This window comes from Cokeromyces recurvatus (genome assembly GCF_025118155.1).
Source record: "Cokeromyces recurvatus strain NRRL 2243 chromosome Unknown BX663scaffold_33, whole genome shotgun sequence".
NCBI lineage: Eukaryota > Fungi > Mucoromycota > Mucoromycetes > Mucorales > Mucoraceae > Cokeromyces > Cokeromyces recurvatus.
This window is the reverse complement of record NW_026251419.1, coordinates 255448-278971: the sequence shown is the minus strand read 5'-3', so window position 1 is coordinate 278971 and position 23524 is coordinate 255448. Positions and strand designations below refer to the sequence as shown.

General features: G+C 31.7%; 8 protein-coding genes across 8 annotated transcripts; 3 read left to right on the top strand and 5 right to left on the bottom strand.

Moving 5' to 3' along the window:
* Positions 1-3766: 3766 nt before the first annotated feature.
* BX663DRAFT_522542 (uncharacterized protein) lies at positions 3767-6774 on the bottom strand. Its single transcript, XM_051529396.1, has 5 exons — positions 6113-6774; positions 5387-6065; positions 4977-5171; positions 4454-4938; positions 3767-4385 (listed from the first exon to the last, which is right to left on the bottom strand). Exons 1-5 carry the CDS (start codon positions 6650-6652, stop codon positions 3969-3971), a joined length of 2316 nt encoding a protein of 771 aa, XP_051379159.1. The 5' UTR covers positions 6653-6774; the 3' UTR covers positions 3767-3968.
* A 217-nt stretch (positions 6775-6991) lies between these two features.
* BX663DRAFT_555264 (uncharacterized protein) lies at positions 6992-7443 on the bottom strand (the record flags this gene model as incomplete). Its single annotated transcript, XM_051531604.1, has 3 exons — positions 6992-7140; positions 7234-7356; positions 7422-7443. 3 exons carry the CDS (start codon positions 7441-7443, stop codon positions 6992-6994), a joined length of 294 nt encoding a protein of 97 aa, XP_051379158.1.
* Positions 7444-8961: 1518 nt separating this feature from the next.
* Positions 8962-12271, bottom strand: BX663DRAFT_522538 (uncharacterized protein). The gene is made up of 6 exons (XM_051529395.1): positions 11712-12271; positions 11502-11609; positions 10959-11415; positions 10872-10877; positions 10269-10810; positions 8962-10170 (listed from the first exon to the last, which is right to left on the bottom strand). The coding sequence occupies exons 1-6, from the start codon at positions 12232-12234 to the stop codon at positions 9056-9058; spliced, it is 2751 nt and encodes a 916-aa protein (XP_051379157.1). The 5' UTR covers positions 12235-12271; the 3' UTR covers positions 8962-9055.
* A 444-nt stretch (positions 12272-12715) lies between these two features.
* Positions 12716-16846, bottom strand: BX663DRAFT_538203 (pyruvate carboxylase; the record flags this gene model as incomplete). Its single annotated transcript, XM_051530676.1, has 9 exons — positions 12716-13063; positions 13087-13106; positions 13138-13173; positions 13253-14447; positions 14483-15975; positions 15997-16083; positions 16213-16456; positions 16595-16645; positions 16733-16846. The coding sequence occupies 9 exons, from the start codon at positions 16844-16846 to the stop codon at positions 12914-12916; spliced, it is 3390 nt and encodes a 1129-aa protein (XP_051379156.1). The 3' UTR covers positions 12716-12913.
* Positions 16847-17279: 433 nt separating this feature from the next.
* Positions 17280-17817, bottom strand: BX663DRAFT_522532 (uncharacterized protein). The gene is made up of 4 exons (XM_051529394.1): positions 17702-17817; positions 17672-17675; positions 17614-17641; positions 17280-17551 (listed from the first exon to the last, which is right to left on the bottom strand). The coding sequence occupies exons 1-4, from the start codon at positions 17734-17736 to the stop codon at positions 17418-17420; spliced, it is 201 nt and encodes a 66-aa protein (XP_051379155.1). The 5' UTR covers positions 17737-17817; the 3' UTR covers positions 17280-17417.
* Positions 17818-18292: 475 nt separating this feature from the next.
* BX663DRAFT_522530 (mate-domain-containing protein) lies at positions 18293-20188 on the top strand. Its single transcript, XM_051529393.1, has 4 exons — positions 18293-18607; positions 18689-18761; positions 18793-18957; positions 19033-20188. Exons 1-4 carry the CDS (start codon positions 18359-18361, stop codon positions 19989-19991), a joined length of 1446 nt encoding a protein of 481 aa, XP_051379154.1. The 5' UTR covers positions 18293-18358; the 3' UTR covers positions 19992-20188.
* A 727-nt stretch (positions 20189-20915) lies between these two features.
* BX663DRAFT_441758 (DNA glycosylase) lies at positions 20916-21591 on the top strand (the record flags this gene model as incomplete). Its single annotated transcript, XM_051523478.1, has 3 exons — positions 20916-21092; positions 21157-21279; positions 21349-21591. Coding segments are annotated over 3 exons (543 nt in total), but the record flags the coding sequence as incomplete, so codon positions are not given.
* Positions 21592-21741: 150 nt separating this feature from the next.
* Positions 21742-23116, top strand: BX663DRAFT_489501 (uncharacterized protein; the record flags this gene model as incomplete). Its single annotated transcript, XM_051524903.1, has 2 exons — positions 21742-22516; positions 22743-23116. 2 exons carry the CDS (start codon positions 21742-21744, stop codon positions 23114-23116), a joined length of 1149 nt encoding a protein of 382 aa, XP_051379152.1.
* Between the last annotated feature and the right edge of the window lie 408 nt (positions 23117-23524).

Sequence of the window (23524 nt, the reverse complement as noted above, 5' to 3'; positions counted from 1 at the left end):
TTTTCCCTCACTCTTTTGGGACAATGAATCTTAAAGTATAACGGTTGATAAACCGAAAGAAATACAATTCAAGTTTAGTAGCCCCCAAATAAAAATGTTAATTTCATTTGTAACCTTATCCTTACCTTACCTTGCTAATACTAATACTGATAATAATAAAGAAACCGTCCAAATAGTGTCAATTTTGAAATGTAAGACTACTACAAGTCAATTAGTGAATCAATAAAGAGGATTACGAGTAAGAGACTTCAGATATTAAACCGGCTCATATTTCTTGCTATCATATGATGACATTGATAGATGGTTGCTCGAAAAAAGGGTCGAATATAATAGAAATTACATAAGGTGTACGTAAATCACTTGGAAATTGAATTGATAATGAATTATTAAAATTGATCCATTGTAAAAGTTATGATCACGCCTGTAAGAACAGTAAATGGTAGTCGAGTCATTGTAGCTGACAGATATAAAAGTATTAAACAAGTAAGGCTGATTGATATTTTCCTCACTATCTCGTGCAAAATATCGCGGGATAATACGTTTTACAAGTGATATGACATCTTTTTTCTTTTTTTTTTTTTTGGCAAAGTTGATCTATGACAGCTTAACTGTTATGGCTACCATTTCACAAATAAAGACAGTGTTTTAAATGCAAAAGATAAGAAAGAGAAAATAGAAAAGACAAGTATGTGAAAACTCTGTATAGTTTATTAAGAAAAAAAAAATAATATGGAAAAACGACAAGGGCTGTTTATATATTTTCGCAAGGTAAGTGGTATGAATAAATAAATACTGGTATAATAAAACATTATACATCAATATTGTTTCCGAATAATCCTGCTTATGTTAATATTAATTCACAGTGAATATTCCAGCTATTTCGTTTCTAAATATAAAGAAAATGGAACAAAACGTACTCTTAGTGACAAGTTCAATTTTTTTTATACATTAAACGGAAAAAAAAAGGAAATATGCATACATAAAAAAAATATAAAAATCAAGAAAAGCGATGAATAAGTACACAATATCTTTAAAATATTGTACTTATCTTAGTTAATTTTTAAAGAAAAATAATCTGATTGTAAAGGAGGAATAGTAATCATGATAGTTTCTCTGATAAGATATTAGTCAATAGTTACATAATCACCACTACACCATATCCTATATTTCTGTATTTTTTAAGTCATTACTTGTTTTTATACTTCTTAAAGTCAATTTGGAGCAAAAAGATATTTTATTATACAAACAATAGTTAAAGAAGGCACAAGATTATTAAAAGACGCGTAAGAAAAGAAATATTTATTTTATTTTTATTTTCATTTTTATTTCATATAAAAAAGTGAATCCCCAATTCGTCAACAGTAATAATTACTGCAGTCCAAAGGTGGCCGCGTGGAGGCTAGGATTCTTTGCACCTTCTTTGTTCTTGTATTTTTTATTTTTACTAGGAGGTTAGAAAAACCATAGCGATCACAATATGTAACGCCCTCTGAATCAACAAGATACCCTACAATGTCCTCCTAATTCAAGGAGGGCAAGATAGGGTGTCTTCCTCATCAAGAGCCCGGTACATAAGTGGTAACCATGAGAAAAAGAATTTCCTCCTAGGGCAGGGAAGAAGAATAAAATAGTATTATTTAATGACTTACCTATAGAAGAAATAGTAATAATAAAGAAGAAAAAGAAGAAAAAATAACTTTGAATATCTACTTTTTTATAAGAATAAGGAGGTCGTTGTTGTAAATTACAGTCACAATCATATGAAATCGATAAGAATATGTGTTACCCCACATTTAATACACACACACACAGTTACATTATTTAATTTTCTTCTTTCTTATAAAAAGTAACAATGTGTAGAATAGTAAAATGTTGTCAATTTTATATCTTCTTTATGACTATATAAATGTGTTTAGTTAAAGAAAAGAAAAAGAAATAAATAAATGTCTTTTTTTTTCACTTTTTTGTTTATATTCTCATAAACTTTCTTTTTCCTAATTAGGCAACTAATATGCATCTCATTTAGTCTCCCTTATGTTGTGCTTAAAATCATTTTTTACCACATACATTGTTTGCCAAAATGAGATTGTAAAGATTAACGATTTTAGCTTCTTTGACGTATGCTATGAAAACCAGTTTAAGTATCTTTGATTTGCATTCACAGTAATCTTTCCTACATCCCTTTTAAATACTAAGACATGTTATAGATAATATATTCCTTATCCATATGTTTAATCAAGAAACATGACATTATAAGTCAGCACATAATAAATTTTTAACGTACATTAAAATGAATCGGCTCTATTCCAATGATTACAATGACTGTAAAGAACTCTTATAAAGACTAAAAGGGAGACAAGAAGAATGATAGACAACATGTTACTATATACCAAATATAAAGGAGGAAATGTATTCCTTTTTTCAAATCTCTACTGTTGCTACATTTTAGCTCTGGAATATCTCCTTTTGTAATGAAGATAATAATGAGAATAATTAGTTCTGATGATACCTATTTTCCCTAAAAATATATATACATGTATATATACTCTATAGCAATAATGTTCGTATTACTACTGTCTTTTTATTAGAGCTATCTTTTCTGTATAATTTACGGCTTTTGAAATATAATTCTTAACCTCTTTTAGCCTTCAAGTTTGTAGGCATTGACAAATATATGACAATATACTACATAGAACAAGGGATTTATTAGGTAATTCATTTCAACTTTTTTTTTTTGATGAGGCAAAATATGAACTTTAAATATAAAATTGGATAAAGGAAAAGTTAAGATTATTCATTTTGTTTATACAATATCCAGATAAAGTTTCAGTAAAATAAAGGAGAAAAAAAAAGTTGAATATTGTCAGAAAAGAAATATCCTTGCATTTATTACTGTTACAGTGATAGAATTGTTATATTTGTCAATATCTTCTTTTTTGAAGTAATCGAGAACATTCTTCTTTACACTAGTTTATAGAGATATTGATTGTTATTACAATATTCTTGGTAGAGCTTTTTTTTATAGTCTTTGTTCCTAAGTAAGCCATAATAATGTATAGTATTAGCTAGAGAAGCTGCTAATCAATTAAAAGAGTCTGTATATTACGTTACTTGTATTATCAAACATAACAACTATAGATTTGTATCTGTATAGGCATAAAATAAGGCTTTTTAGACACCCTATTTTTCTTCATATAGCTTAAGGGCCATAATGATACCAAGATACATAATATACATATCTACGGTAAATATATATAAATATAAGGGAGGTGTCATGAGCTGACTTATAATATCATGTTTCATGATTAAACATGCGGATCATAAATTTATTTAAGAAATTCTATCCTGAATCTCTCTTGATCCGCTCCATCTAATAATATTAAAATCACTAACACTTCATTGTCAACAAAATACCTTATTCGGTCGTAACTATCACTTTTCTGATTCACATCTTATCCTCAGACCTCTTTAACAATTCTTATAAATACCCTATCAATTTAAATTCATTAAATAAAATCATTGACTTTAGAACTATTATTCGAACTTATTGATTTCTTTTGTCTTAATATTATTTTTTTATTTTCTAATATTTTTTATTTGATATTTTAGAAGAAATATCACAGTATTAAACAAAAAGAAGAGCTCAGGAAGAGGAAAACACTACAATTGTTTCTCAACTGCTGACAAATATTTGTTAATTGGCGACAATATCCATCGTACTGGCTGTATTAAAGTCAGGGATATTTATAATAATAAAATACACGGGTTAATGTAAATAATATTTCATTTATTATTATTATTTTAAAAACAAACATATATGAATGCTTATGTACAAGTACAAAAAAAAACAATGCTATATGCTTTTTCTTCTTCCTTTCTTGTAAACAAAAGAAGAAGAAATAAATAAATATACATAGACTACTCGTGAAATGAAAAATAAATAAAAATAAACAGAATAACTCCTTTCCTTAGTCTTTGTTAGCCGCTCCTCCACGACCCCGTCCACGTCCTCGTCCACGTCCTCGTCCTCGTCCACGTCCACGGTCAGATGCATTATTTGCCATATATGTCTTCCTCTCTTTTTGTTTACGGTCTCGTTCAAGACGTTCCCCCCAATATGCTTCGTAATTATCATCCTTAAAGGAAGTATCTTCTTCAACTTCAGGTTGTTTTTCAAGCTTTTTCTTTTGATCAAAACCACCCATAAGTAGCACCTCCTGCCATCGATCCACAGCTTCCCAAAAGTGGTTGTTAGAAATAGATGCAAAGTTAGGAGCAATTTCACGATCTTTCCCCTTTCCAATAACATCTGGCTCTGGCAACAACGCTGTGAGTTCATGTAACTCTTCTTTTGGAAGCTTTTGAAGTAATTCTGGTATTAAAGACTATTTACATATAAATGTTAAATAATGTATAAAATATACAATTAAGATTCTAGAATAGAGTTTCTTACCCTTAAATCTGCTTCTGTAAGATAACTCTCACTATTTTCAAGTAATGCTTTAAGTTTTTCATTTTCATTTTCATTTTCATTTTCATTTTCCTCTTCCTCTTCCTCTTCCTCAAACAACATGCCTTCTTCATAGTCATCAATAACATAATTTTGTTTTTCCTTTTTTGCATCTCTGACACTTCTTCTGGGTCTAGAGTGTGTTTGGTTTATCGTCATTGCATTATCCTTTTCTATAAGATCTTCAGATGAAATCTTATCTTCTTCTTTTTCAAATTGAATATATTTTGTTGGTTTAAATTCATTAATAGACTGCTTTTGTTTATTTTGACGTATACGCTTTGTACTGGAACTTTCTTCAGCAACGTTATCTGCCATAGACGGTTCAAGATCGATTATTTTACGTTTTGATACGCGTTTGAATGGCCTATTTGAACTTTCGGCATAAGCAATATCTGGAATAGACTGGATTTCTTCACTCGTTGGCTCTTTGTGTATAAATGTATGGTTTGGGCAGCAGGTGTACTATTTTGGCCCATTGCCTCATTTTCCGTCTTTTCTTCTTCTATAGGATTATCTTCAGTATTTGTAATAATAGCCTTAGATATAGATTCTGTATTTATTACAGTGTTCTGTTTTTTTGGTTTGCGTGAAACACGTTTTGGTGCTTTTTTAGCAGCAGCAGCAGTAGTAGTAATAGTATTGGCAGTACTAGGACCCTCTTTTCTGCTATGTTCTTTCTGGGTCTACCTCGAGTAGCGCGTTTTGGTTTTAATACTTGAGAAGGCTGTTCAACTTCAGTCATGCGTTCATATAAGATTTTCTATTTTCAAATTTGTTCATTAGTGTCATTTTCAAGAGCTTCTGTCATTCTCTTGCTTTGTTTAAATTGAGTAGCATTATTAGAGATTGCAACAGCAGGGTCGTCGTTTTTACCATTTTGTTTTTCAATTGACAGAGGAATAGCATTCATGGATTCAGTATTTACAGATTTTGCTACAGTGTTCATTTCATAGGGGTTTGTTTCATATTGACAATACTCTTTAGGTATCTGATTAGATAAATTAGTAGTATTTTGAATATTCTTGGTATCTTTTACAGTTTCGGTATAAATAACAGGTTCACTGCTGGTATTTTTCTTTTTTGATTTATCCATTTTACAATTCTGAATGTTTTCAGAATTTATTTTATCTTTTGCAACTTGTATAGCATTAGCCTTATTCTTTCGTTGATATGGCCTTTTGGGTTTTGCATCTTTCATATTAACTGTCTTGACTGTTTTATTTTGCCGTCTGACATATGCTCTTTTAGGTTTTCGTTTTTCAACTGTTCCATCATAGTTAGCTTGAGGTTCAATATTTGAAATGGTATTGGCTGTAGCACTTGACTCAATAGTAGATTCTTTTTTGTTTTCAAGTAAATTTTCTACTTTGAGTAATTGCTTAGATGATTCGGTGGAAACATGAGTTGAATTTTCTGCCTGTTTTTGATTATTTGATATGTACTGATTTATTTTCTTTGATGGGGTTTCAATATCACCTGCAATACTTGAATCTTTATCTATTGATGTAGTATGTAAAGAATATTTAGTGGCATTTATATCTTCACTTGGTATCTCAGTAAGAGTGGAAAAGTATTATGAGTAGGATATTTAGAAGTAACAGGTAATGGTTCGTTTGTAGTCATATAGCTGTAGAAGTTATCAGGTTTTCTTTGATTAATTGGGGTATTAACCTCATTCTTACTTTTGATCAATCCAGGGATATTAGGGGTGATATTTTCAGATAATTTACTTGATTGGTATTGATGATTCTGCCTTGATGTGGCAATAGCTGAAACAGCATCTCCTATAGTTACAAAAGATTCTGCTTCTGCCTCATGTATATTTTGCTGGTATAATTGGTTTTGTTGAGTCAATATTGATGTGTTAGTATCATTTATGTTTTGAGAATTTGTTAGTTTTTTATTTGGCACCCTATTATGAAATCTTTCATAGTTAGGTTCTATAAAATCAGACTGAAATGCTTCAGTCATATGAACTTCTGACATTTCATCTGTGACAGTATTATCATTCATTAATGAAGCTATAGTAGTTGGTTTTGAAGTCATAGATTTTGAAGTTTCAATATTAGATAAAGTGTGTTCAACAGCTTGTGTTATATCTGAACTAAAACCAATACATGCGTCATAATCAACTTGCATTAGAGTTTCAGAGTTCGACGAAGCTGGTTTAGCAGAAACACGAGTACTACGTTGAGGTTCTTCTAATGATTTGCTAAGGCTAGTACGACCTTGACCACGACCACGAACACGTCCTTGACCACGAACACGTCCTTGACCACGAACACGTTCTTGGACACGACCACGACCACGACCACGACCACGACCACAGCCACGACCACGACCACGGCCACGACCACGACCATAACTAGGAGGTATTTCATTGTTAGTAATTTGGATATCCATGCCACTAGAGGTTAAATCTTCACCACGCCGTTCTCGTTATTAGGTCCAAGATCATCATCTGAAGATTGTTCACGTTTAGAGGGAATTTAAAGATTCCATAGTAGCTGGTTTAGGATTTTCTACAGTATTATGAATGTGTTCTTTAGATGTAGCTTCTACAATATTAGATGTAGTTGTTGGTTGATCAAAGGTATCATGGCTGATGATTACGTTTGTATTGCCATCTATTTCAAAGTTATGTATGTTAATTCTGAAGTTTGTTATGATGTGTGTATATTTTTATTATATATCTTGTCTATTTATTAGTCCATTTTTACCTGTTAAATTGTTCTTTAAAAAGTGATTGGTATCATTCATATTAAAAAAAGGATTATGGATTTGATCACGTAAAAGATAGTTTGTAGAAAATTGTTTCACATTCTCTTCAGTATTTGTAAGATCTAAAATAAGATTAATTATATTATACAGTTATGTTTTATTTTTTTTTTTTTTTTATTTTCTTTACCAATTAACTCATTGTTATTCATGTTTGAATATATATTTCAACAATGTAGATATGTAAATAGGTTGATTCCTTTAAGCAGTGATTTTTATATGAACCTGCAAGAATGAATAAAAAAAAAATAAATAAGATAAAAAATAAATAAGATAAAATAAAAATAAAATAAAAATAAAAATAAAAAGGAGAACAAGACTAGTAGTTAAATTATTTATAAAAACACGTCTTAATATATTTTATCATTTGTCACATGATAATTATAATGTTGCTAGTTATGTCTATTATAAAGTATTTGTTAATAGTTTCTACATGTTTAACAACATCGTATATACATGCAAAAGAGCATGTATAGACCCTAATAACATAAATAGGTATATATTGGAGTCATGATTGTTAAGGGAAAGAACAGAAATAATTAGTCAACATCTACACTGCTTTGTTAGGCTAGTTTGAATATTAGTGTAAGAATAGAATAAGCGTACAAAGACGAGTACGCTTCAGAGAATCACTAAACAATTTGCTTTATGTTAACAGAATAAAGAGATAATGGAATCTTGTTAACTTTTGAAATAACAGCAAATACTAGTAGTTGATGACTAAGAATTCAGTTTCTATGATAATGTAATTATGTTTCCTTGATAATACAAAGTCGAAATGATTATCCTTTATATAGCTAAATAAATAGAGGTTTTATTTTACAACATACAAGTATTATCCTACACAAGTGAATTCAAAGTAACACCTTCTATTCTCTTCTTACAGGATATACAAAACATATTTATACATATAATTAATATCTTTATTTCGTTAGAAAGAAAAAGATCAAGCTTTGATGGACAAAAAGTTTACACAGACAGACCTTAAAGCATGATGAAGAGCACCGCTATTCTCCCTCCTCATAGAGAAGAAAGATCCACCTGTCGAATGTCAACATCAGAAAACTGTTTCCATCGTCTATTCTCTTGTTTGCGGAAATCTTGATAAAGTAGTTGTCATAGTTTGACTGTATAAATTGGTTTTTTGAGACTTGTTTATCAAACATTTTATAATAAAAAAGCACACTCATTATTTTAAGATATTTATATTAAAATAAAAATAAAAATTGACAACATTTTTTAATGACAATAAGTATTGATTGTTGTTGTTATTAATAGTAGTAATCCACCGGTACTAGTGACGACACTTTTTATTAAAATACTAACAGAATAAATTCTAGATAAGCTTGAATTGTAAGAGTGTGATAAACCAGATGCATATATTCTTTTGTGCTATGTTTACTAGTAGTAGAGAATTATACATATTTGTATTTTGAAGATGTGTTGTATAATTTTTATTAAAGCTATGATATTCTTTAGCAGAATAGTGAGGTGGTAATGATGAAATTTCCTTTTTTTTTTTTTTTTCGTAAATGACAAAATAAATGCTGCGATCTATATCTTTTATAACTCTAATAAAGACTTATTATTACTTGTATCAATATGACTGTGAAACAAAAAAAAAAATAACTAAAAACTCACTAACAAAAATAAAATGACTAAAATGTAACTATTATATGTATTAAACATTGGTATTGTATTATTCGATATATTATTTTATACGCATTAAAACAAGATTATACTTCTTGTCTATCATAATTACTATCATTTTCCTGTGGTAATAGGCTGGGGTATAACTTGAGTACGCTGAATAGCTGCTTGACCACGTAGGCTATTTTTTGCATTCAAATAATCAAGGGCCTCATCATCAACTAAATCTCCTAATCCAATCAATACAGCCAAGTGATGACCTGTATAGCAATCCACAATGGAAACATCAGCACCATTTTGTAGTAAAAACTCAGCCATTATAAATTGTCGAGGTTGAGCTACTTCTTCTGAAAGACTATAGATACTACTGTTGCGACTGTTAACACTCTGAGAACTACCTTCGCTACTACTACTACTACTACTACTACTACTACTATGATAGCTACTACAGCTTTGGTATCTAGAATGATGCTTATTAGGTGGACTTGAAATAACTTCTTGAGGTTCATTCTTAAGACGATTGTCTATAGTCGTATCCTTCATTTGATGTATTGTGTATTTATTTTCATCACTGCTGATGATTTCCTCATCTGATAATTCTGAACAATATTCCATTATTGAATGATGTCGTGAAATCAAGGCTAAATGCAAAGCATATCGTACAATAAATTTGTTTTTATATGCTTGTTCAAGAGGTGGGTATTGGAGTGGACAGGTTACTATTATGTTATTTTTTGAAATCTGATTTCCATGACGATCCAGGTAGGGTATTTCAAGTATTTCTCGTTCTTCTTCTTTGTTTAAATCAACTAATGGTATGATTGACCGATTATTATGATCATTTTGAAAGAATGGTTTGTTTACATCAGCACCTAGAGCAATAGCATGCATAGCTTGTGGAATGTCATTGTTTTCGATAGCAGTGTATAATAGATTCATGGAATCAATCGATCTATCGTTCTTACATTTCACAAATGCTCGTTCAATGTATTTAGCTTGAATAAATTTAAGCTTAGTTTCTCTTGAGTCACTGGGTATAGGTTTCTTTATGTTCATCGACGTTATATGTTCATTAGACAGTAATTCAGATTCCCATATTTCATTTGCTTTTCGATTACCCATTGACATTAATACTTGAACAATTTCAGGGGTAAAAGAGGAACTGTCTAAAATTAAGGACCTAACTTTAGAAATATGTGTACCTAAACTACGATGAATACCAGAGCATTCTAACATGTATATATACAAATATATATATGAATATACAAATAAATAATGACAGTTTCAATTTACTATAAAATGATGGCCCCCCTTTTTTTTTCTTTACCTATACACAAAAGAATACCAAGGTTCAATGAACACCATTCAGGACTCTTGGCTGAACAATCAGCGCAAATCATATTTGATTCATCTTTTCTTAATTCTTTCAATAATTTAAGCCCTTCTTCCTTCTCCTTTTCCAAAGTAAGATTAGTTGGATTTTGTGATGAACTTGGCGTTGATTTATTATAATTATAATTATAATTGCTATTATTTTTCATATTTCGTTTCTTCTTCTTCTTCAAATACTTTTCTTTTGCAGCCGCTAATCCACTCAAAGCTCCTGATAAAGATCTTGACTGTAGCCATGAACTTGAAATTGACTTTTTTGTCATTTTTTCATTACACAAATCTAGAGCACTAGCTGAACCATTTAATAAGTCTATGATAGCATTATTGATAGTCGCAAGCCATTCAGATAACTCTTCATTTGATGTTGCTTGATACATACGTCGAAATTTGGGAGTAATGACCTCAAAACAGAAACGACGTTCAGCATCTCTGGCTTCCCTAATTGTAGCAAAGCGTAAATTGATGGGTTCCAATATGCTGTTCAAGTTGTTTTTTCCAATTGACATATTCATGAAGTTGACCACCGCTTACTACACACCAATACCTTTCAGAAAGAAAGAATCACAAGTATAAAAGAGTAAGAGTAAAAGTAAAAAGTAAATTAGATTAGATGTATAAAACTTACTTGTGCCAATGAATATTCGAAGATACATCAAATGAATTCATGTTTCTAGATGGCTTTGATGGTGCGAATAAGAAACCTTCCTTTTTATGTCCCATTGTAGCAGCTAAACGATGATTTTGTTGTTCCATATCACGGATCCCTTTAAATTTAGAAGTTCGACTCTTGTTAGCATCAAGACCTTCGAGAGGTGATATATCATTCTCATTTAGTAAAGGAGGTGGTGGTGGTGGTGATAAGGCTATATCAGTTGATATACTATGACGACCATGAAAAGAGTTTTTCCTTTCTAAAGTCTTATTCAAGGTTACTGACGTATTTTCAGTAATTGTAGGTGAGGATATGTATTTTGAAATCAATATCTTTCTCTTTTCATCACGTTCCTGAGATACGACTTTTTGTTCTTTAGATGCTTCAACTACTTTATTAGCAATTTCTTCAAGACCGAATTTGTAAGGTTCTAAAATCTTTGTGACAGAATGAAATAAGCATATTGTTTTTCATAATGGTTAAGTAAATGATAAAGGATCTCTTGTTCCTTTTTACCACCATGAAGGTCCTGTAGAAATGAATAATATTCAAAACGAACGATATCGAAATGTCTCTTTTTAAGCATAAATTCAGATTCGGCTTTTAACTTTCTTTTCTCTATAACTTATATGCTTATAAGCATGTCATGAATGCATATATTAATTTTTTCTTTTTTTTTTTTTTTTTTTTTTTTTATATTTGTATACAAAACTAACTAATTTGTACCTGAATTAGAAGAAGTTGTCTTTATACTTAAATACTTTGATAAATTTGAATAATATTCTTTACTAACATCCTCAAATTGACGTCGTTTAGCTTCAGCTGTCTTGATATCAAAATCATATAATTTTTGTAGAGGAGATATTAACAAATTTTGCATACAAAACGTAAGTCTCTCTTGTTGTTCATTCAGTTTATCCCAGATATGGTCCAAGTAATGTGTAAAGAGTGGTTCTGAAAAGGAGGCCTCCCTTAAGGTTTCCATAAATCTTTTATCCTCTTCCAGTACAAGACACTTGGCATCAAAGGAGGCTGTTGCAGCTTTTAAAATTTGTTTAAGTTGATGTCTTAGTGTACTTGTTTTCCCTTCATACTCTTTTAACGTAGCTCTAAAGAGGGGTCCATCTTCAAGATCGACTTCAAGAGAGCATCGAAAGGGTGAATGTTGATGGTCATTACTTTTTCTACTAGATGATTTTTCTAGATCGACAGAGGACGAAACTATACTTTCCGTCATAGGTTCGTTCATTAATAATAATTAATGGTTGTGAGGACACTAATGAAAATGAAAAGAAAAAGAAAAAAAAAAATAAATAAATAAAGAAGAAAATGCAATTTTATTATCATTATTACTGTTGTTTTTAATTTAAACTCAGTAAAATTCAGATTTTTTCTATTGTAATGAAATGAAAAAAATCTTTATGATGAAAAAAAAAAAAAAAAAAAAAAAAAAAAAAAGAGAGAGAGACACAGAGAGAGAGAGAGAGAGACATTATTATGATTATGTGGATTTAACTACAATAAAAAAGAGAAGAAGAAAAAGAAGAGAAACATGCATGCATGCATGTATGCATGCGTGTATCAATCTATGATAAAAAAAATGGCTTTTTTTGACTAAAGTTTTACTTTAAAGTTTCCTATTAACTAATGAAATTTAAATACTTGTTATTATCGACGAATCATGGACATCTATAGTTTTTCTCTTTATTTCATGCGCTTAATCTTGTTTTAATATGTGCTTATTTTGACATTCTTTCCTATGACACACACATCTACTGGATATGAATAAAATCAAGTTTAAATGTATAGTCTATCATAATAAAAATGAGTAGCAGGTTTAGCATACAAGTAATAATGTGTTTCATAATAAATCATCCTTTATTCATTTATATTCTAAATATGTATTATTATTATCATCATCATCAGCTTTAATTCTCATTTACAATTTGAATGACTAAATCTCCTGAACTCAATGAATCTCCTGATTGAGCTACAACACGATCAACTCTACCAGGAATAGGTGCAGTGACAACGGTTTCCATCTTCATGGCACTCAACACAGCAATTTGATCTCCTGCCTTGACATTTGTCCTGCCTTGACTTTTACTTCAATCACAACACCTGACATGGGGCAGCCACATCACCAGGTTACTAGGATTTGCTTTTTCTCGTGTGACAACCTCCACAGCTAAAAATTCAAATAATAAAATAAATATGCATATACGAATATACTAATACATATAAATGTGTATTTGTTTAATACTTGCCTGCATTTCTATCAGCAATACCAACTACACGAGCTTCACCATTCAGTTCAAAGTAAACATCACGTTTACCATTATTGTTAAGAGGACCTACGGCTAATAACTTGATAATCAAGGTCTTGCCTTCTTCAATCTCTACATGGAATTCTTCACCAATTTCAGGTTTTGATAAAAAGTAACGTGTGGGGACAACTGAGAGATCACCATATTGGCTCACTGTATCACGGTAATCAGCAAAGACTTGAGGATAGAGAGCAGCAGAGATGACATCATAATCTCGAATGGAGGATCCATATTTCTTTGTCAGTTCTTCTTTTAGTTTTCCTAAATCAAGAGGTTCAAGGGAGGCACCAGGACGTCCATCTAGACGAGGTAAACCCTTGATGATATTGGAACGTAAGGGCTCGGGGAAACCACCATAGGGTTGACCTAAATAACCTTGGAAGAATTCAACAACAGAGGTAGGGAAGGATAAGGTGGCAGCACGTTCTTCAACGTCTTGACCGCTTAATCCATTAGATACCATAAATTGAGCTAAATCACCTACGACCTTGGAGGAAGGTGTGACCTTGACGAGATCACCACATAATTTATTGGCTTCAGCGTATGCCTTCTTGATTTGAACCCATTGAGAACCTAAGCCTAGTTGTTGTGATTGGAACATGAGATTCGTATATTGACCACCTGGCATTTCGTGATCATAGACACCAGAGTCAGCTGATTTGACATTCGCCTCAAAGCAAGAGTAAAGAAGACGCGCTTGCTCCCAATAGGTATTAAGGGCATGTATATGAGTAAGGTCAATACCCGTATGTAAATCAGATTGTTCAAGGGCAGCTACAATCGCACCCATAGCAGGTTGTGAGGTCATACCGGACATGGAATCAATTGCAGCGTCTACGATATCTGCACCAGCAAGGCTTGCAGCTATCATAGAGGCAACACCCGTACCAGCGGTATCATGTGTATGAACATGAATGGGCAAATCAGGGAATCTCTCACGTAGAGCCTCTATCAACATCTTGGCTGCCTTGGGTTTCAAAAGACCAGCCATATCCTTAATACCCAAGATATGAATTCCTTCATTCACTAATTGTTGAGCCAAGTCCAAATAATAGTCAAGTGTGTACTTTCTCTTGTTAGGGTTAGAGACATCACCGGTATAACAAAGGGTAGCCTCTACGACACCACCTGCTTTCTTAACTGCATCAATACCTAATTTCATATTTCGACATAGTTGAGTGAATCAAAGACTCTAAAGATATCCATACCGGCTTTCACCGCCTTATCACAGAATTCATAAATGACATTGTCTGGATAAGAGGTATAGCCGACCGCATTCGCACCTCTCAAGAGCATTTGGAAAGGGATATTAGGTACAGCTTTACGTAATTTCATTAAACGATCCCAGGGGTCCTCATGTAAGAATCGCATCGAGACATCAAAGGTAGCACCACCCCAACATTCAAGAGCGAATGCATTAGCAAGGGCATGTGCTGTAGTAGGAGCGACACGTAATAAATCCAGAGTACGAACACGAGTGGCCAAGAGACTTTGATGAGCATCACGCCAGGTGGTATCCATGATTAAAGTACCAGGATGTTCTCGAATTGCCTTTGCAAAGCCTTCAGGACCCTTTTCTAATAAAACTTGACGCCAACCGTTAGAGGGGAGGGTACGGGATACGTCTATTTTATTGCCCATGTCATCCAACAGGCCGGGTACTTCAATTTCTTGCTTATAGGTGGGTTCACCTACTTGACCCTTAATCTGTGAACCATTCACGACCACGTCACCCAAATAACCCAACATACGTTGAGCACGATTTTGATATTGAACCAATTCAAAGAGATCAGGTGTATCATCAATGAAGGTAGTCCAACAGGTACCTGTGATAAAGGTTGGATAAGTGACTAAACGTTGTAGGAAAGGAATATTGGTCTTGACACCACGAATACGGAATTCAACAAGTGCTCTAACGATCTTTCGACGAGCTACTTCAAATGTAGAACCAGTACAGGTTACCTTCACTAAAAGTGAATCATAATGAGGAGTGATGACAGCACCTGCAAAGCCAGCACCGCCATCGAGACGAACACCATTACCACCCGATGAACGATAGACTTCAATTTTACCGGTATCCGGTTGGAAGCCCTTTTCAGGATCTTCAGTAGTCACACGACATTGAATCGCGTATCCACGTTGACGGATACGTTGTTGAGTGAGACCTAATTGAGGGAGAAGAGCACCTGCAGCAATTTGAATCTGAGCAGCGACAATATCGATACCCGTAATCTCTTCAGTGATCGTATGCTCAACTTGAATACGAGGATTAATTTCAATAAAATAGTGTCGATTCTGGTTATCAACCAAGAATTCAGCAGTACCCGCATTCTTATACTTGACGGCCTTAGCGATCTTGATGGCATCATTCAAGATCGCTTCACGAACCTTGGGATCCAAATTTTTAGCAGGAGCGATCTCTACTACCTTTTGATGACGACGTTGAACAGAGCAATCACGTTCAAAGAGATGAACGACATTACCAGCACGATCAGCTAATAATTGAACTTCGATATGACGTGGTTTATCCAAGAAGCGTTCGATAAAGACAGTACCATCGCCAAAAGCAGAGAGTGCTTCTGATTTAGCACGATTGAAGGCTTCCTCAAAGGTAGAAGGGTCACGAACAACACGCATACCACGACCACCACCACCCATAGCGGCTTTAATAATAATAGGAAAACCATAATCATCAATAAATTGTTTCGCTTCTTCATAGGTACTGACAGGACCGGGTGTACCAGGTACGACGGGAACACCACATTCGATAGCTTAAAAATAAAATGAAATGAAATAAAATAGACAATTTATAAGTTGCTATTCACATATACATGTTTGTGTGTATATGCATGTATTTAAATATGTATGTATATACATATATATTTATATATATATATTACCTATAGTTCTAGCTTTTGTCTTATCACCCAAGCTATCAATGACATCAGGAGAAGGACCAATAAAAGTAATACCAGCAGCCTCGACTTTACGAGCAAATTCAGCATTTTCAGACAAAAAGCCATAACCTGGATGAATCATGGATACACCACGTTCTTTTGCAATACGAACAATTTCATCTTGAGCCAAATAAGCTCCTACAGGAGAATATTGACCTACTTGACCAATTTGATATGATTCATCGGCCTAACAAAAAAAAAAAAAAAAAAAAAAAAATTAATTTCTTTCTCCTCTCTAGGGTGTATGATTATTTCTGAGTCATTTTTATATATACATACTTTATAGCGATGCATAGATAATCTATCTTCATAAAAAGATGGCTACTGTTCTCATAGATAATTCATGGGCTGTTCTAAAACAACGAATAGCGATTTCCTAATACCAAACTTATAACTTTACTTTAGTTTTGTTATTGTATTTACTTTTATAATTCCTTCTTTTTTTTTTTTTGTGAATATTTACACCGCGATTGGCAACCATTAGTTTACGAAGGTTTCCCATAACTTCACTATTTCTGCGAATTGTTTCAACAGAATGTTCACGTGCAGGCACCTGCAAGCTCAATGATTGTGACATTTGAATGACTATAAAATGAACATTTTTTTTCCCAATGTTAAATGAATGAAATTTATACTTTTAATGTTTAAATATTTTACCTTTTCTTTTTTTTTATATATTTATAAAAAAAAATAAAATAAAATAGATAAATAAATAAATAAATGAAAATAAAATTAGAAATAAAAGAAAAAAAAAAAGTTGAGTTAATAGTACGTAACTTTTAAGGTTTTGATTTTAATTTGTCAAAAATAAAAGTTAAAATACAGACAAAAAAAAAAAAAAAAAAAAAAAAAAAAGGGTTTTAACGTTACACATACGATTGATTGTATAATCACATTAATTGTAACACATTTGCTTAATTGAATTCAACTCATTGTTACGACATGAGTATAATTAACCATCCAATGTCATTTAATGTAGACAAAAAAAAAAAAAAAAAAGGGGGAGGCTATTATTGTAAACTATATTCTTATTTTATTTGATAGTTTATTGTACCATAAACACTTTTTATATAATACACACGTACACGTACACTTACACGTACACGTACACATGCATATACACTTATATTAGCTCGTTAATAAAAAGTTTATTGAGGAGGTGGTGGCATGTAGGGTCCTTGCTGAGGTGGTAAAGTAGAATAGTTTTGAGATTGGATATAAATGGGTTGATTTCTTCTAGTTGAAGGACGTGTTAACATGAGATAGAAAGCATGAATATGACCTAAGTAGAATAATGATGAATAATACTATAAATAAAGATGATAGTAAAAGCCAATTACATACCAGGAATATAACCAAGACAGGTTAACAACTATTACATAATGAGATGCATATACAACACATGTCTATTTTTGTTATAATGTAAACTTACATGTTAATACACAAGTCTGCGCCACATCCATACATTAAAAAGACACCAATTGGTGAAATAAAATAGTTAAAATATATAAACAATCTGCAAACATGATAAAGAATGAGAAAGAGAAGAAAGAGGAAAAGGTGGCAGTAAATATTTATTTATTTTATTTTATTTTAAACTCATCATTCTTCATAACCAAAAGGTAATAAAGCTTAAAGAAGATATGTAATATAAACAAAGTAAAAGGGACATAAAGCTTAAAGAAGATGTGTAATATAGACAAAGTAAAAAAGATAAAATAAGCTTTAAATCAATTATTTCCTTATTAATGTTATTATCGGTTGTATTTACATATCTTTATTATCTATCAAAAAAAAAAAAAAAAAAAATGAAAGTGACTTCTTCATCTATTTTCCTTTTAATATGTCTAGTTGTTTTATAGTTGTTTCATTTTTACATGTTATTACATAATAACACTATTATTACTACTACTATTATTACTGCTACTACCACTACCACCACTACTACTGCTACTACTGCTACTTTTTTTGTGTCACTTCATATGCATTTTTTTTTCTTTTTTTTTTTTTTTTTTTTTTTTTTTTTTCTTTCTTTTTTTTTCACTCTTATCAATTTATATACTAACTACTACTCACATATATGATCTAAATGACAATGAAACGAATATACCAACAGCAAGAACTATCGGATAATAATACAAGTAGTAGTTCTTCTGTTTCTTTAACAATATCAGAATCTACACCTTTATTAATACAAACTAATACAAACAATAAGCAACGTCATTTAACAACAAGAAAAGAATTTAAATGGCTTTTTCTTAATAGCTTACCTATTGTCGGAACTTATTTATTACAAAATTCATTTCAATTAACAAGTATTTTTACTCTTGGACATCTTGTAACGTTTATATTTATTATTTTTTTTTTGTAAAGTCTTTATTATTAAACTGATATTGTATATGCGTTTGATGATGATTAGGGTCCCGTTGAATTAGGTGCTGCAGCTTTGGCTTCTATGTTTGTGAATGTATCAGCTTGGAGTGTAGCGTATGGTATAACAACTGCACTGGATACTTTATGTAGTCAAGCATGGGACAGCTTCTCCAGATAAAACCATGATTGGCATTTATTTACAAAGAGCCTATTTAATTTTGAGTCTCGTTTATATTCCCATTGCCTGTGTTTGGTGGAGAGCAGCCTCTATCATGTTATACTTTCAACAAGACCCACAATTAGCACATTATGCAGGTGAATGATAACACCATATTCAAAATATGTATATACAGATAGATTGTATTTATCATTATTCCAATTTACAATTAGGCTTGTTTTTACGTTATTTATTACCAGGGGCACCTGCTTATATGGCATTTGAGGCTACAAAACGATATCTTCAAGCACAAGGCATTATGCATGCTTCTACTTTTGCCATGATGATTGCTGCACCTCTTAATTTTATCCTCAATATCTGGTTTGTCTCTCTATGGGGGTTTTTAGGTGCTCCATTAGCGACCTCCTTTAGTTATTGGCTCATGTTTATCTTCCTTTTGATCTATATTCAATATGTTCAAGGAAGTGAAGGTTGGGGTGGTTGGACTCGAGCTTGTCTTTCTGGCTGGCTCCCATTTCTGAAACTTGCCCTTCATGGTATCATCATCATTTGTGCAGAATGGACTGCGTTTGAGATTTCATCATTAGCCGCGAGTTATTTGGGTTCGATTGATTTAGCTGCTCAGAGTGTTTTATTAACCATTAGCTCCACCACGTATGCAGTCTCTATGGGTATCTCAGTTGCAACCACAAATCGGGTAGGGAACCAGTTGGGAGCTCAGAGAGGGGATAATGCGAGTCGTTCCTCTTTCACAGCTCTTATAGTAGCTGCTCTATCTGGGATCATCCATTCAATCTTCTATTTAGGTTCTAGACGATGGTTAGGCCGACTCTTTAGTTCAAATACAGATGTTGTAGACAAGGTAGCAGCTGTCTTGCCACTTGTAGCATTCTTCCAAGTAGCCGATGGGATTGCATCCGTTGGAGGAGGTATCATACGAGGCCTTGGACGGACCCATGTGGCAGCTTGGATTAATTTGGTTGCTTATTATGGTGTTGCATTACCCTTTGGTTTCCTTGCAACCTTTAAATGGGGTTGGCAATTGATCGGTCTTTGGATAGGCTTATCTATTGCTCTCTTCTTGGTCGCTCTATCTGAAATAGTGTATTTATATTCTGTTGATTGGAAAATTGAAGTAAAACGAGCGCAGGAACGCTGTAAGCAAGGTTAAGATAATTGATATGAAATGTATGTGCGTAGATGATGTCCTTCCAAGAAAGAAAGAAAGAAAAAAGGGAGGGGAGAATTTTATCAAGTTTCTTTGATAACTTGTTAATATATATATGCATACATGTATAATATATCGATTCTTTTTATTAATAAACTATTGTTATGTACACTACTTTTAATCTTTAGACTTTCTTAAAGATATTCATAGCCAAACCAAGATTTTGTATACAGAGTCAAATTTTAGAGTAATAATAAATTTTGGAAATAATAATAATCATTACATCATTTTTTTTTTTTTTTTTTTTTTTTTTTTTTTTTTGGCTTTCTTCTTTATCATGTTTACTACAGCCACAATTCGTAAAAGTAATCGACTTTTAAACAAACCTCCTATTCAATATAAAGAAAAGAAAATAGTAACACTTAAAAAGATGTAAGTGTTGAATAGTGGATATTAATCATAATTATTCTCCTCCTCCCATTTTTTATTTATTTATTTATTTGCGTAGTAATAAAAAATCTTCTACTGTCAGCAGAAAGGTATACTAAACAAGACTTTAACATGTCTTTTTTTTTTTTTTTTTCTATTCATTCATTATAAATGTATATGTAATAGAATCAAAAAAAAGTAAATATAAAAACATCAAGTCATCAAATTATAACAACAAAGGTAATCAGTAATCAACCTTCTCAAATATTTGATCTTGCTGAAGAAATTCATTTAAGAAATGCAGTAGACCATTTTAAGCAACATGATGCTAAATTAGGATCTTATTTAACAGAAGAAGCCATTGAAGCCTTTAGAACAAGGCTAAGTAAGCAAAATGGCAATTTGAATCCATTCAAGTAATATTATAGAATATGTATATATTTATATGCATATATATGTGTATGTTAACCTTAGTATATACGTATATAAAATAGATGTTTAACAAAAGCTATCATTTATCAACAAATTCATGGGAAGGCAGCTTCATCTATTTATACTCGGTTTATTCATTTATTTGATAAAGAGAACAATAAAGAGGATGATTTTCCTACACCTCAAGACGTCTTGGAGAAAGCTTTTGATGAATTGAAATCTGCTGGACTGTCAAGTAGAAAGGTAACAGTCACTTACTATCTATCTATCATAGTCTTGAACTTATTTGATTTCTCACAAATGATAGGTTGAATATATCAAAAATCTAGCAGAAAAGTTTCAAGACAAGACAATTACACCTGAAAATTTTCATAAAATGACAGATCAAGAAATATCGAACCAACTATGCTCTGTAAAAGGCATAGGACAGGTACATAAGAATAATATAGACATATACACACACCATCTATTGCAATATAATAAGTGTATTTACTCATAGTGGACAGTAGACATGTTTTTAATGCTTGATTTACGACATCCAGATATATTACCCCTGGGTGATTTAGTAGTTAGAAAGGGAATTGCTGCTCATTTTGGTATTTCTGATGATGATAATGAAAAGAAAAAAACAAAATTATTACTCAATGAAAAACGCATGATTGAATTGACAGAAGTGTGGAGACCTTATCGATCTTTAGGCGCATGGCTTATGTGGAGAACAGCAAATACGAAAATAGTATAATGAAGCCTCTTTGTTATATGTATTCCATTTTTTTTTTTGGATTTTATCTCATTGTTTCATACAATGAAACATTCAATAAATAAAGGCATTCGTTCAAATATTATCATTATTATCTTCTTCTTCTTCTTTATTACAACTCTTTTTTCTCATATGGAAGAATTTATACAAATATCAGCACTTTTAGCAGAATATTTATTTGATAAATATCTATTTCCTTCGTCACCATCCAAAAATGATTTATTTAGTAAAGAACAAGAGACAAGGACAGTTCAGACATCTGTTTGGCATTACGCTTCTACAAGTCAAAGTCTACTATTTGACTTTTCTTATTGTCCTCTCTTCAGTCATCTAATAAAGCCAAAGCAGCTTATAACTGCTTGTATTCAATCTTCCTTACCCGCTCATGCTACTGTCTCTATTCAATTCTTGACTCCATTTTTAGTTGAACTCATGATCCCACCAAATCAACTCACACAGTTACATCAACAAACGTTTTCTATTCTTCAGCATAAGGGAATTCAAGTGAATGATATCTGTATCAAACCTACCTTGACATTGATGATACCATCCAATAAACGAGTAAGACATTGGCAATTGACCCTATTTGATATACCATTTGATTACTTGAAGGGCTTGAATACAAGTCAAGAAAAGGACAGAGTAAGAGATCAAGTAGCGAATGAAATAAGTTTAGCCTTCAAATTAACCAAAGGATCTGCTGCCTTCCTTATCCAACATGTCTATTTCAGTACAGAGACGAGATTAGATGACGTTCATGGATCTATCACCGTGCTTGCTGAAGAATGGGTGAATAGTAAATCCGCTTTTTCTAAGCATCCACCAAGGACACTGATTTATTTATCTTTTCTCAAAAGATATTTTCCAATCACCATTACTTTGATAGAAGAAAACAAAGTAAAACAAAGTAAAATAAAGTAAAATAAAATAAGATAAAAAAAAGATACATTTTTATCATTATACTCGCTTTCTTTCGGAATTTAAATTCATAAAGATAAAGATGACAGTTTAACTCTTTTTTTTTTTTTTTTTTTTTTTTTTTTTTTTTTTTTCTATTTCTCCCTCTTTTTTTTTTCTTTAACATTACATTGCTTTATACAGATAGACATCTATTTTTTTTTCCTTGTCTCTAGCAATGTCTAACATAATAGAATTAAAATCAAAAGTTGAAACACTTAAAGATCGACTTGATGTTCTTGTGGATGATAATAAAAATTTAGATGACGAAATTCAAATGGCACAATGTAAACTTGACAACTTGACCATGCCAAATATAAAAACACTGTTAGAGCAAGAGAAGCAAAAGCAAAAGACTTTAGAAGAAATGACGAAAAAATTAGAGCACTATTTAGAAATGACAGAGGAATTAGAGGCTAATGGAGTGTTGGATGATGATAAAACAGAAGACTTACTACGAAAAGAATTAGAAGAAAAGGAAATCATGATCAAGTCCATTCGTGAAGATCTAAACAACCGATTAAAAGAATTAGAGAGATTAAAACATTAAAAAAAAAAAAATAAGTGTAACTATTTTATGTCTAGATTTGGAAAATAGAAATAATAACATTTACATAACCAGTAATTATGATTGTTTTTTTTTTTTCCATTTTATTTTATCTTTACTTCAATTTACTTTATTTTATATCATGGTTTCAAGGTCAAAAATTGAACATATTCTATGTTTATTATTAAATGGAATAAACATCATATTTTATTTGCTTGTCATTATTGCCATTATTTTTAAATGTATTGGAGGTAATTTTGCAGATATCATTGTGGGTATATATGGCATGTAAAGTGAAGTCTATTTTATTCCTTTTTTTGGTAGACTGTTAACTCTTATTTATTATATAGTGGTATAGCTGCATTGTTAATCATTAATGAACTACAAGTCATTGAGTTTTCATACACCTAT

Coding starts and splice junctions, on each gene's coding strand:
- BX663DRAFT_522532 (XM_051529394.1), bottom strand. CDS start 17,736: ATGTATGGATGTGGCGCAGACTTGTGTATTAACAT. Junction 17,552..17,613: donor CTGTCTTGGTTATATTCCTG/GTATGTAATTGG, acceptor TATTCTACTTAG/GTCATATTCATGCTTTCTAT.
- BX663DRAFT_522542 (XM_051529396.1), bottom strand. CDS start 6,652: ATGCAAGTTGATTATGACGCATGTATTGGTTTTAGTTCAGATATAACA. Junction 5,172..5,386: donor GTCAATTGAAAAACAAAATG/GTAAAAACGACG, acceptor ATAGCAGAAAAG/AGGGTCCTAGTACTGCCAAT. Junction 4,386..4,453: donor TTACAGAAGCAGATTTAAGG/GTAAGAAACTCT, acceptor ATATGTAAATAG/TCTTTAATACCAGAATTACT.
- BX663DRAFT_522530 (XM_051529393.1), top strand. CDS start 18,359: ATGACAATGAAACGAATATACCAACAGCAAGAACTATCGGATAATAAT. Junction 18,608..18,688: donor TTTTTACTCTTGGACATCTT/GTAACGTTTATA, acceptor GATGATGATTAG/GGTCCCGTTGAATTAGGTGC. Junction 18,762..18,792: donor AGCTTGGAGTGTAGCGTATG/GTATAACAACTG, acceptor TACTTTATGTAG/TCAAGCATGGGACAGCTTCT.
- BX663DRAFT_522538 (XM_051529395.1), bottom strand. CDS start 12,234: ATGAACGAACCTATGACGGAAAGTATAGTTTCGTCCTCTGTCGATCTA. Junction 11,610..11,711: donor GACAACTTCTTCTAATTCAG/GTACAAATTAGT, acceptor TAAGCATATAAG/TTATAGAGAAAAGAAAGTTA. Junction 11,416..11,501: donor TCTACAGGACCTTCATGGTG/GTAAAAAGGAAC, acceptor CAAAGATTTTAG/AACCTTACAAATTCGGTCTT.